At 42.8% G+C, this 14,451-nt stretch overlaps 1 protein-coding gene across 2 annotated transcripts in view; it reads right to left on the reverse strand.

Annotated features, from left to right (window-relative positions):
• Window positions 1–7,564: 7,564 nt before the first annotated feature.
• LOC119179915 (phosphoribosyl pyrophosphate synthase-associated protein 2) overlaps window positions 7,565–14,451 on the reverse strand; it is a 39,683-nt gene continuing 32,796 nt past the window's right edge. For both annotated transcript variants that reach the window (XM_037431037.2, XM_037431036.2), the window contains 2 exons: window positions 11,143–11,329; window positions 7,565–8,026 (listed from right to left, as the gene is read on the reverse strand). In XM_037431037.2, coding sequence (XP_037286934.1) covers window positions 11,171–11,329 — 159 coding nt within the window. In that variant the 3' untranslated portion in view covers window positions 7,565–8,026; window positions 11,143–11,170. The remainder of the gene's footprint in view (window positions 8,027–11,142; window positions 11,330–14,451) is intronic.

The following is a 14,451-nucleotide window of genomic DNA, read 5'->3' on the forward strand; positions in this document are numbered from 1 at the left end:
TTCCTGATCAGGTTTACAAACCACCGGGTTTCTATACCTGCACTACCAAAGTTACTAACAATATCTTGTATATGCTGGTACCTTCAGTATATTTACACAACATATTTTATATCAGTCAACTTAATAATCACGCCTGCAACTTCATGATCTGAGAGATTTAAGTCAGTCATAAGACTACAATTGAGGCCAGAGTAGCAGGCTTTCGGTTGATGTGTGTGTTCGAAATATCCTCTAATGCAACAAAGCACACCCGGTTCTTATTGACACAAGAGATATTGGTCATAAGATAGGAACCAAATACTGCGTAGAATGCCTTCGGGCATTTTCCATAGCTGAAATGTGCTCTAATGCAACTAACTGTGCCTGACACTTCATGATGTGACAGATATTGGTCAGAATATTTCAACTGAACCTTGCACTGGAAGACTTCTGGACGTTGTCTTTAGTCAAAGTATTCTCTAAAACGACAGACGACACCCAACTGTTCATGAAGTGACAGATATCGGTCATAATATTAGAACTGAAACCTCAATACAAGACTTCTGAACGTTGTCTTCAGTCAAAGTATTCTCTAGAACGACAGACGACACCCAACTGTTCATGAAGTCACAGATATCAGTCATAATATTGGAACGGAACCCTGTATGGAAGACTTCTGCACGTTCTCTTTAGTCAAATTATTCTCTAAAATGACAAACCGCACCCCACTGTTCATAAAGTCAATGTTATCAGTCATAATATTAGAACTAAAACGTTAATACAAGACTTCTGGAGGTTGTCTTTAGTCAAAGTATTCTCTAGAACGACAGACGACACCCAACTGTTCATGAAGTGACAGATATCGGTCATAATATTAGAACTGAAAGCTCAATACAAGACTTCTGGACGTTGTCTTTAGTCAAAGTATTCTCTAGAACGACAGACGACACCCAACTGTTCATGAAGTGACAGATATCGGTCATAATATTAGAATTGAAACCTTAATACAAGACTTCTAGACGTTGTCTTTAGTCAAAGTATTCTCTAAAACGACAAACGACACCCAATTGTTCATGAAGTCACAGATATCGGTCATAATTATAGAACTGAAACCTGTAAGGAAGACTTCTGAATGTTATCTTTAGTCAAAGTATTCTCTAAAACGACTAACGACACCGAACTGTTCATGAAGTCACAGATATCAGTCATAATATTGGAACGGAACCCTGTATGGAAGACTTCTGGACGTTCTCTTTAGTCAAATTATTCTCTAAAATGACAAACCGCACCCAACTGTTCATAAAGTCAATGTTATCAGTCATAATATTGGAAGTGAACCCTGTATAGAAGGCTTTTGAACGTTGTCTGCAGCCGAAATGGCCTGCAGCCAAAATGAACGTTGTCTGCAGCCGAAACAACGCACACCCTACTCTTCATGATGTGACGGATTTAGGTCATGAGGCTGTAATTGTGCCCTGTTCAGAGGGCTTTGAATGATAAGCGTATTGGAAATATCCTGTCATGCAAGAAACCGCATCTGGCTCTTAATGATACAACAGATACTGTCATAAGAATGGAACCAAGCACTACGTAGAATGCCTCTGGGCATTTTTTGTAGTCAAAATATGCTCTAATGCAACTAACTGTACTTGAAGTTTTCATAATAAGACAGATATTGGCCATAGGGCTGCAACTGAACCTTGTAGGAAAGACTTCTGGATGTTGTCTGTAGTTAAAGTATTCTCTAAAACGACAAACCGCGTCTAACTCTTCATGAAGTCACAGATATCAGTCATAATACTGGAACTGAACCCTGCATGGAAGGCAGCCAAAATGTTCTCCAATGCAATAAATATACCCGACACATCACGATGCAACAGATATTAGCGACTAGATTGGAACCGAGCACAGCGTTGAACACTTTCGGATGGTATATTTATTTATTTTCAAATACAGCTGCTCACTGTGAGGCTACTGCAAAAGTGGCATACATATATACAAAATGAAAGAATATAAACAGTAATATCACATTAAGTGTGCCAAGGTAAACAAATATCACTACCCTTGAGTGCACCCCTGTAATAAATGAGAGAAATAGGACATTATTATAATACAAGTGCCTCCAAAAAGTCAGACACACTGGGATTAGGAATCAAACCAAGTAGATCAATCCAGTGTTTGATAACTTTATTTGAACGTGTTAGAGAACTCTACAAATGACTTCTAAGCTGGGTGGTGATTGCGGATCAGTGCTGTGTTGAAGACTTCAGCACTTTGCTGATAGTTTAAATATCCTTTAACATCTACAAAATGCATCTGACACTTCTTGATGAGACAGACATTGGTTTTGAGATTACAGCCAAGCACTGTGGCTTTAGCATGTCATTAATTGTCAAAATACACTATAATGCAATAAAGCATGCCAAAAATTTTTGATGGGACAGATACTGATCAAAGGATTGCACCAGAGCACCGTAAAGAAGTTTTGGCAAGTTTTCCAACAGAACTACACAGAATATGCTTAAGTGAATGCGTATATATAATCCAAGTTAATGCATATACTAAAAAACCGAACAGAAATGAAGGACTCCTTGGAAACACATACAAATATTCAATGTTCAGAACCATCGAATATATTGAGCTCATTACAGTCTGGAGGCACAGATAAATACAAGCACAGCTCTGAAAGGACTCATAAGTCACATGAGGTACTTTTTGCATTTCTTCTACACAAAGTGCAGTACCATACTAGTGTACCTTCATTCATTCTGTGCATACATGTGGTGATCTTCTCTTCCCACAATCGTGTCATCGTGCAGCTGATTTCAAATCAGGTGCTTCTCACAAGGTTTTCAGTTATCTGTCCAGCTGTAAACAGATCGCGCGTTATGTTATAGTAAACTGTAAAATGACGGAGAAGCGCCATTGTATGCCTATAGCTATGAGTATCAGAATGAACTACAAATTAAGAATGTCTGTGTTAGAATGCCTCCAAACAACGTATGTGCTACTGAGCGTAGCACAGAAGCAGAAGAAGCGAGAAGTGAAATAGCAGGCAATACCAGCAGCACTTAATCATGCAACTTTCTTTTTCGATCACCACAGCGACGCACGCTCGAGTTTCTGTCTTGTACGTGAATGGAAATGAGACCGCTGACAGCCCAGTGTGTCAGCGTCGCTGGTACCCGACACGAAGTCGCATCTCACTGCTACCAACCAGCGCACGCTTATGATTAGCTTGGCAACACACAAAAACGATTAGCACCGAAGCCAACGAATGTTTCCGCGTCATACAATTCGCGAATACACTTATATAAGTACGTACGTTTTCACATCACGGAAATGTGTTGGCTAGTGCGAGGTTCGCTTTCAGCGATGATGAATATTGATGTTGAAAACAAACACAAACACAGTGCAGATAAAAACTCCTCCGTATGACCTACGCGATATTTCGGTCGTCGTATATGGTGTCTATGTTGCGACGGAAACTACCGTAGAGTTTTTTTCAGCCGATGTGCCTCGCATGTGCTGGTTCATACGAACTAGATGGTAGAGGCCTGCGCTGGATGCAGATGACACCGATCTGAATTGCCTCCGCGGTAGGCGAGGGCTCACGCTCAAACCTTCGAACCTCCGAAGTATGTTCGCACTCGTTTTTAGCACAGAAAGTCACAGATGAAAGCACAAGAACACCGACATGCTCCTTTCGCTCGGCCGACGATCGCACAGGGGTCCGGCGCTAGCATAGCCGGCCGGCATTCGCTGGATTTGTCGGCGTCGCTCGAACTCGGCACGAAACCGCGTCACGCTGGTAGCACTCGCAGTCGTTCGTCGTTTCGTTGTCGTTCTAGATTACGAAGCGGTCATTCAGGAACGTTAGGAGTAGTTTTCATGCTTGCTTTCAGCACTCGGCTGTGCCTTCGAAGCGGCGGCCATTAGGCACAGCATTCGGAGTCATCGCGGCCTCTGGTTGGTTGGCGCGCGGCCTCTGGTTGGTTGGCGCCGCTGTACGCGTGGTGACGTAGCGTACGCGAGGCGAAATATCAAGCCCGGCTTGATCCCTCGCGCCTGCTCGCGTATTCCCCTCCGAAGCCGACGCCGAGAGGCGCATTTGACGCTTTTGACGCGTAGACGCGAGCGAACGCGTGCCAGTGGTTGGCACTTTACTCGGAAGAGCGTCTGGCAAGAAGTAGGCCAGGCGCCGCTGTCCGAGTTTAAAGCTATTGTTGGCATGCACGCTTGCCATCGAGAAGGACGCGGGGACGCGACCATTTGGCTCACCGAGACATAGTGACGGCAGGGAGACGAGCATAACCTCCCCCGCTGCGTCATTACCGAGTGTTGTTAGGATGTTGGGGCGCCTAGCTGTCGCATGCACACCTGGTAAGCGCACGGAGCCCAACGGTGTACTCGCCGCTCTTAAGGAGGCTTCTACGAAGCAACATTTATTGAGAGAGCTGACGGGGCTCGAGCGTGAGAACGGCTGCCGACGGAGGCAGCACGGCCTGGCATGGGAGAGAGTGTCACACACGGAGAATCTATCCCTTTGCGTGTATTATTTGGTAACGTGGTTTTTACCAATGTAGTGCCTGTTATGAAAGAGTTTCTGCGACTGGTTGTGATGACTCGAATCCCAACATGTGATCGGTTTGTGTTAAGACTCTTTGTTCAACAGAGGGTTGAAAAGAGGATGTTTGAATCTGAAATAGAAAAGCGGAAGTTCGGGCTTGGACTCTGGCAGGCGCTTGAGGCTGCAATAAAGCGTCTCTTCACCGGACTATGGCTCTTTCTTCACGCTGCCACCGTGCACTCGAGCCATCGAGGGGACCCATTCCGAACCTCAAACATCTTCCCTCCTTAGATAGTGTAGAAGCTAGTCGAGGAGGAGGGAATTAACTGGCATAGGTCAGCGAAAACGTTGGAGCTCATTCGACAAATACATTCGGCTCCGAGGGCTCACACAGACTCGGGCTCAGCGAAACTGTTCTCGACCGGATACACTTGGATTGAGACTCTTTGCTTGACTCGAGTCTGAGTGAGCCTAAGTGGATTGACTCACCAGTCTGCGAACGTACTACGTTTATGTTGGTTTCAATGCTCTTTAATACCCGTACTTCACATAACCAATGCTCTATGATACCCATTTCGATCTTGGGCCTTTAAATACAAGTTCTCCATAATCGGATAATCCAGCAGAAAGGACATTTTCATAAGGAATCCCTTTTTACAGGTTTGGGTTAATATCACGTTCAAATAAGCGAGCCTATTTTCATGGTCATACTATGCTTGGTTTTCAGAAAAGATGCATTTATTTTCTATGCCGGTCTAGAATTGGGTACCTAACCAAAAGCAAATAAAGAATGCTAGAGGGCCAAAATTGCGCAGACTGAAGGCCACACTCTCTCTCATTGTGCACCTAAAGTTTCACCACACATGCTACAGTTCCCTAAATATAAAGCTAAAGCCAGGACAACATGATTATCCTACCATACCGCCTTGATGCTTGCAAGCAGTCCCAGTAAAAGCGTTCTTGCAGTGCTCAAAACTGGTTCATTATCTCCTACATGTCTGTGAGGTTTTGCAGAAGAAACGAATATTAACAGAGTAGAATTCATTTATTCACAATAAGACAGCTGCCCGCTTCAAACAGGTGCTTTCAATACCACCAAACAAAAGCTTGGACATGACTGGCAAAATGGTGGACAAAACATGTCTAAAAAACTATTTTTCATGCATTCAGCTGTGTATCAATACTGAAAATGACAACACTAAAACCATGAACAAAACTAATAAAAACATATACCAGCATTGCATCATTCTAGTCTCAAACACAGGATTCTGAAGCACAGAAACAGCTCCAACTTGGACAGCTTCTTTGACATAACTTCCTTTTGTTGGCTGTACTCTGAAAGTTATCTGCGTTTATAGTAATACGTGCCATGTTTACTCAAACCGATTGCACAGTTTTTTTGACAAAACTGGCACCAAAATGCACGTGCTTTGTCACCTTGAACTCTCAAATATTTGGTGCACTTTAGATTTTATTATATATGGAACCACATTCACTGCCCAGATTCTAAAAAAAATACTCATTATAAACAGGTGAAGTAAATAACTTAAAAAATCTAAATATCGTGTTAACAGGAAGGACTTCAGCCCTTAGATACAACTTAGGCAACAGAAAAAATACTTTGTAGATAGCACCTTGCAAAGCAGGCCGAACCTCGGTGCTCCGCGGCCAACACTAAAACAAACCTGGGCAACACTACTCAATACTATGCATCAAAATGCGGCAACACTGCTAAAATGCCAATGCTCAATATTTCGTTTATCTCGTTGCTAAGCACAAAGCATGGCATCGAAACGCCTTGAGACAACATTATGATTTGGGAGTCTTCAACTGGAACACAGGAAACTCATTATTTCAAGCACAGTGAACTAGATATTTGGATAAAATCAATAATTGTAATATACTCAAAACTCGATAATGATACAAGACAGACGCATTATTCAAACTATGCGCGCTAGTTCTTGCGCCCCCCCAAGAGACCAGCGGCCCGATGATAAGACAAGAAAAGGCCATGACTGCGTGCGCCTTCTCAGCAGGGGATTTTGACGAGAAAGAAGTGGTGCACCGCTTGAGGTCTTCTCAGAGATTGATTCCTTTTGCAGATGGCCAGTTAGAAACTCTGCTACATTTTCCTTTACCTTTCGGGCACAAGTTAGCCCCCAATAAATAGTTATTCTTACACCATATGGATTGTGCGTAACAATATAATGAACCCAGAAATAACGAAACATAGATTATAATGTACTGAATGAAAAATAGTCTTGCAACGATTATAGTGTTAAGAAAAAACCTTTATAACGAATTTTAGGATATAACAAACTCGTATTTTTGCAAGATTTTTATAATGAGCTTTGAGTGTATTTAAGGTGCTCCAAGTCATTTTTACGTGTCTTCAGCTTCAACCAACATGATGTGACTGCTTTTTCAGGTCCTGGATGTGTTGCAATCAATGCATATAGCGTCAAGTGAGTTGATGTTATTAGTCTACATTGCTGCCTTTTCAATTAACTTCCCTGCAAGACAATTCGATCATTCTCGTCTATTCTCAGTTAACAAAAGTCGAGTGTGCACTCAAACAGGCCATAATAAAAAACAAAACACTTGGCCTCACAACTCAAAACAGCGCTTCCCTTATGGTGACATTATACTACAGTTTTTAACACGCAAGTTTCACAGGAAGAAGAAGTAGTGGCACCGAAGTATGTATTTGTTAAAAATCAGATGTCTGCAAATGACACCTCACGGTCAAACAATCTTTTGCAGAAAGAAGGTTCAAAATACCAATGCCTTCAAACCGTGCCACCACCCATAGGTGTCCTTCAGGCTTTTAACAACGCAAGGCACCATCTTTGATGATTTGCCATCGCCAAAATTTTTCCCACAGTTGCCCCAGCAGCTCAACAATAAAGTTACTACACCAGTTCAGAACAGTCCTGAGAAGGTGCGAAATGACAACTTGGAGTTAACGGTAAATCAAAACAGTAATACATTGACATATCTGCGACAGTGCGCGGATTCAACTTCCGAAACAAGTACCTTAGATGCCGTAGTGGTTCAAAACAAACATAACGAGTTCGGCTACATGAAGCCCATCATGAGAACCTAAGTTATACAGTTGCGGAATTCTTCACGACGCAGGATTCAGCTACTACAAACAGCGGTGATATCACACCACATCTAGTGCCTCCACATTGAAACTTGTGCCCACATTTTAGAACTGAACACAAAATTAAAATACAGAAGTCAAGTCTTCAAACAAGCACCACCTATAGCAATATGAACATAGTAGTTACGACAAAAAATAAAACTAACGAAAAAAATAGGCCATGAAAGCTCCAGAGCATGGCCACTGCCTGGAGAACTGCTTCCGGCATTGTTGAAGCTCGGCTTCACAAACAGTACCTCTGTTCGACCGGAAGATAATCATAGGAATGCACCAAACACGAGTGCTCAACTCTTGTGCATCTGGTATATGGCCTGGAAGACAAAATTTAAACATCATTAACAGATCACCGAGTGGAAGGATGTACTAGTATGTACTATATTCTGCCAAGCCATCAAGATTCTGAAACAATGCGCCTGAAAGAAATATCTTAGCACCAGATGGCACTAAGTTGAAAAGATTCATCTAAAAACCTAGCCGTAAGCATGCACCGCACACAACCTTCTCTACATGTTTCCATTCTAATTGATTATTTGTGGGGTTTAACGTCCCAAAACCACTATTTGATTATGAGAGACGCCGTAGTGGAGGACTCCGGAAATTTTGACCACCTGGGGTTCTTTAACGTGCACCCAAATCTGAGTACACGGGCCTACAACATTTCCGCCTCCATCAAAAATGCAGCCGCCGCAGCCAAGATTTGATCCCGCGACCTGCGGGTCAGCAGCAGAGTACCTTAGCCACTAGACCACCGTGGCGGGGCACATGTTTCCATTCTAAACAATTTCCCGATGCCAGTGTTGACAATTGAGAACAAGAGAAATAACACCCAATAGAGTTCAGTTCCGTTTTTTTTAAGGTTGCATACAGAGTTGGCAAATGCAAATGAGCTAACAAGGAATTAATCACCACGAAAGAACCCAGAAAAGCAGTGCAACTTTCGACAAAAAGAAACAAAAAGAAGTAAAAAATTAGTCTATTTTTCTCCTCTTTAAAGTATTTTTAATTATAGTAAAAAAAACAGCAGTCAAATGCAAAGGGAGGTTAAAAAATTACTAAATATTTTCAACGAAAATATGAGCAACAATGAACGAAAGCACATATTTGTATTTTGGCATTGTTACCAAAGTAGTAATCATTTGATGAAGCTCGCTTTGCCAGCGCTCGATTGATGTTACTTGTTTCACCCAATGCATGTTTAGCTTCCTGAATTACTTGAATTCAACAACAAACGGGCTACAGTGTATGACAAACGCGATGTTAGTGAATGTGATCACCTCTAAAATAACTGCAATTACTGGAAAATTCCAAATTAGCCTCACAAGCAACTCCACAAGCAACTCAGTAAAAAAATAAAGATCGAATCCACTTATTACAAGTAGAACTGGCCACTCTAGCGAGATACTCCCCTAGAAAGCTTCGTAGTACAGTGCTACCAGTCAGCATATTGCCAAAATTCAACCACACGCGCGATTTTTGGCAGCTAGGTCCAACGCAAACAAGAGAAGTCGTGAGCAGTTTCCACACAGCCCTCACCCGCAGGCCACCACACATCCCATTCATAACTATCACTACCAACCCTATCGTGATACTCAAGATCAATTATCTGTTTGACAGAACGTGCGTCATACTACTGTCTGAAGTGAAATGCAATGAAGATTCTTCAATAGGAGATAATAGCAACACACTGCATTTTCTGCTAAATCTCTAGACTTAGATATGCGTAAGTGTGCAACGCCTGGACAATGGACCATTTCAGGATAGGTAGCATGCGCGTGCGCGCCGGCCTCGAGGAGGCACGCGTTGTGATTGTTGGTGGCCAAACGTGACATGTGCGGACCAAGCGACATCTGGTGCCACGAACATGCAAATGTTCGTCCCCAAAGAGAGGTGTGAATGCAGGCCTCTGAGATCCCCTACCGGCATGCGGGGAATAATTTCGGAGTCCAAGGGCCACCAGTTTCGATTTTCGGTGATCCCCACTTGAGTTCTTGTCTGGACTAGGAAAAGGCCCATTGAAATCAAACCATAGTGGGTGCATTAACATGAGGGTCATGGGTCTTCAGAGTACGAAAAGAGAAAAGGTCAGCCTTTTTTTAGGGGCGAAGCTCGTGAAGGTCGAGGTTTGTCCATTAGCGTTGTTGGTGTTGTGCGCTGTAGCTGTGATGACAATGACGCTGATAACAATGAAGATGATGACAATGATGATCACAGACGACTGGCTTGTGCAGAATACAAGGTCTCGACATGTTCTACGATGCAGTTTGCATGACTGGAAACAACTAATAACCATTGGAGAACATGCACAGACCTCATCTTTGCTAACTTCCGGCTAGATCTGATATCACAAAGCAGTAATAATAAAGGCAATGCGAAATTCACAACTCAACATAACATACCATTTATGACACATAAACATTGTATGTAATTGTACACTGCTTTGAAAAACCCATAAACAGGGGCTGTGTCGAGGCTCGACATAACCCCTGTTTAGAAACTTTTCATCGCAAGCTTGCATATTCTCCTTCCTACTGTTTCTTGAATGTACACTGCTCTGTCACTCTTTTACATGCATGAGTGGTCAATGTCACAGGGGATTTACGGTAACACTGAACGATCCCACTCCTTTGCCCACTTGTCATCACGAACTTCGTGGATATGCCGTTAACTTTTGTACCATTCGTTTCAGGGTCCACACTGTTTTCTTTATACTGAATGAGAGCAACATAGCTGTAGACAACACTCTAAGTGCCAGAAACAGATAATTTCTTTTTGTCAACACACATCGGAAGAAAGGAACACAGAATCTTCACAATGCCATCCCTCCTCCTACTCAATGCTATCTCAGTACCACTCGAAAGCTTCAAGCTTTGCTTTCCGTCTCTTGCCTAATCTGCGATGGTGGCACAAAAATAGTACCCATCAAGCAGCCGCTCGCATTATGCTGGCAATAGCTCTTCATTTTATGGCCATGGTATAGATCTTGTATCTTGTTTATAAAGCTTACAGTTTGAATGCATCATTTCAATTTTTTTTGTTACTAATGTTTTGCTGTCTCTAATAAATAGCATAAAAGCACCTGTTCTATAAAGCAAATCTGTTGGAAGTTGGTGCTACGTTTCGTAAATATGACCTCAACCCCGAGATACAATACAGTACATTAGTAGCCTCTGAAAGCATGACAGGAGTTTTGCTCAAGCAGCTGTCACATGAAGAGGTGTGGTTCAGGACTCATGCTATTGCACCTGATTTACAAAATAAATAATTCAGCTGAAACTCAGTGTGCATATTTCACACCTGCCCATGAGCCAATATTCTACTTTCGGACCACGTAGCCAAATCCGACCAACTAGCCTAAACATTACTCTGCATTACTGTAAGTAAGAGGAGAAGCAGGTCTGAGAACACAGCCCCCGCACACAACACTCACCATTTAAAATGAAACTGGACAGGAGTGCTCAGTCTTCGAGCGTGACGTTCCGGAAGAGGTATGACATGGACTCTTTGTGGTGGATGCGCCGGATGGCCTCAGACAGCAGCACGCTGATGTCCACCGTCTTGATCTTGTGGCACTGCATCTTCTGCACTTCGTGCGGAACCGTGTTGGTCACGACCACCTACACACAGAAGGTTGCCAAAAGGAGTGAAAAGAGGTTGCAACAGGGTGACGACTTGTGCTAATTGCTACATACTTGTTGAGCTGAATTCACATGACGAGAAAATCGCAATTTGACCACGGGCATCGCGTACTATGTCACCATACGCCACCCATTCTTGCATTCCCGCTTCGGTCAGTGCGGTGTAATTAGTGAAAGGATGGAGGTCCAAATCGTAATTGGGACTCTCGGGGAGAAATGTCGAAATCCTCGCTTGTAGCGTGGAATTCTCCTGTCATGTGAATGCTAGTTGCGGAGGGATCTTAATCGCATCACATGTCCTGTGGCTGATCCTTCCAAGATCATGTTTGTTGTGCGAATACAGATTTAGGGGACCAGTGTGCAAAGATGAAAGACAAAGAAGAGGGACAAACAACAGCACTTTTGTTTGTACCCTTTATCTTTACACACTAGTCCGCTCAAGAGTGAGGAAAGATGACTGGCCTGTAATTAAGTGACCAGCGTGGCACTGTAGGAACAACTGGTGCAACGCTTCGTGTAAAGACATGCAGCGATAACAGAGGCACTACAATCACACCTGTAGCATGACCCAATGGCTTAAACTTAAGGCTGTGAGAATATTAGCCAAAACATGCCAAGAATTAAAAAAACTGAATGTCTAATTCCAATACATAAGAGTACATTAGATTAGGCCCCCTTTGGCATCCACTGTTACATTATCTCTGCAAGCACATCCTAATGAGACTTAGACAGCTCTCTGAAAAATGAAGAGAAGGAACACTATGCAACTGCTCCGTGATCATATATGTATGCACGAAGTTAAATGATGAAAACACACCACAGGCATGTACCACATGGTGCATGAAAGAAACATCCATTCTCAGAAAGTCTTGCAAATATTGGTGGCAGCACACCAGTAATGCTAGATTAACAGCTTAAAATCAGGTATCATTCCACTGCAGTAATGACAAGTGCTTTGGCTGCAGCATAACATTATTAAGGCTTTTATTAAAGCTTATTGCAATACACTCAAGCCCCATTTTAATGAGGTTGCAGCTTACATGAAAATAAGTTTGTTATATTCAAAAATTTGTCATAAAAGTATATTCCTAACACTATCTGTTGCAAGAACATTCTTCATTTACTTCTATGTAACAGACTGTTTGTTACATCCAGGTTCGTTATACCAAGGTTTAAGTGTAATATATGCTTCTGTCTAGCTGCCATGGAACTACAAGAAGTTGGACTTAAAAACCCAGGAAGACAACCATACTTTTTTAATGCAGCAGCAGACAGACAACAAACTTTATTAACTTTAATAAGGTGCTGAAGGACTAGCCGTGGAGGACCCGTTCGCGCCCCCTGCTCGCCTCACTTCTTTTTCTCTTTTCTTTTTTTGTCCGTCTAGGTGCTCTCAATAGAAAGATTTTGACAATAAAAACTTATGTAGATTCATAGCGTATGTTCCAGTCCTACGTAACCAAAGCTTGACTAAGTGCTTGTGTGCAAAAGTTCCCAAATGCTTGCCAACGGTCAGAAAAGATTTCACTCGGTGGATTTCAAGAAACCCCTACTGCATTGCAGTAACCTTAAAGGGCATGTCATCAGCTCACACGAGAAATCTTAGTTAAAAATGGGAAGTTGTGTGCTCAATGGAAAATGTTGTACAGTGGGACTTCGATTATGCGTCCCCCGGTTCCACGACAACCCGCATCTTGAGATGAAGCGGTTTGGTCCCAGCAGTATCCCCATAGAAATGCATTAAAAGCCTTAGTTTCACAACGCAGTTTTACGCCGACCCCGCATCTCAGACGGCTTTCAGAGTCAGTTCGAAAGAAAAAAAACACGTTTACCGGGATCAAATGTGGACCAAATATTCATAAGTGCAAGATGTAAAGTTGCGTTCCCCTAAGTTGATGATTGGAAAAGTGGAGAACAAGACATTATGTTTTCTTAGAATAGAACATTTATTCTTCTGGAAGTTCATGCACTTGTACATATGCCTCAATCGCATGCGTTATTGTCCGGTGTTGTTATATAGTCAAGCTCTATCCATACAGAGTAGCTTCAGCCGGCTGAAAAGCTGATACTTTCACGTCTCCATTCCAGGGAAACTTTTCCTGGTCAACATACAGTTGATCTCCTACCTTTGTCGTACTCGCAGTCACAGGCTTGCGCACCCATAAGGGCGCAACGCAGCTGTTTTCACCGCGCAAAATTATTTTCCCTTGACGCCAGTGATCATAATGAGAGAGGGACACCACTGACAAGGCAACATACTGCAACGCACACAGCTCAGTAGCACAACCTCGTGGTCCATGGCCATTATTTGATAGCGATGACACAGTGTCTGACTCTTATGATGTAAAACACTTTGCAATGCAGTTTTGGTTTCATTTTCATGCGCAGGCAAATTTTGGCCTCTAGTTATTGGTAAAAAGATGTGCATTGGATTCGATATTTTTTTAAGGTTGAGAATAAAGATTCGCTCACACTTCCTTCAACTAAGTAATGCAGCCATTGGCACGAATAATTCGATCTACTTTCCTTGCAGAGGCACAAGGTCGCATTGTGGGATTATTCAGGCAGCCTCTACTCATTGTTTGGGCAAGGCTGAGTGTCCTTGCCTGTAAACTTAGTTTTTTTTTTATTATTGTACAATGCCCGAATTGTTTGATAGTTTTGCATGGTCCCCTGAAAGTTGCATAATCGAGGTTCCTCTGTACTACAGAATTCTGTAATCCGTTCATTGCGAGCCGTGAAAACCAATATTTTGAAGTGGCGCGCAATCATGATACAAGAAGGCAAACTTGTAACCTTAGCCACTCTCCCCGTGTGGCCTGTGCAATGATTCCTTCCAAGCCCTCTTAGGTATCTAAGCTGGAGGATCACATGACACAGACACGAAAACATGGCATGAACTATCCACGTCAAATAAACCCAGACAGCGGCAAGCCTTCGTGATGTTACAGAGCGTGCCGTCCAGTTATCACCATGGACAGGCGCACACATCTTGTTGGGGCAACTCTGCGCATATATCTGTGCCTGCCCATAGTGATCAGTGGACAGCACGCACTGTACTATGTAGTGTACACGTATCCGGAAGAAGTACGGCCACTAGC

Source organism: Rhipicephalus microplus, chromosome 7 (assembly GCF_043290135.1).
Source record: "Rhipicephalus microplus isolate Deutch F79 chromosome 7, USDA_Rmic, whole genome shotgun sequence".
In the NCBI taxonomy this organism is placed as follows: Eukaryota; Metazoa; Arthropoda; class Arachnida; order Ixodida; family Ixodidae; genus Rhipicephalus; species Rhipicephalus microplus.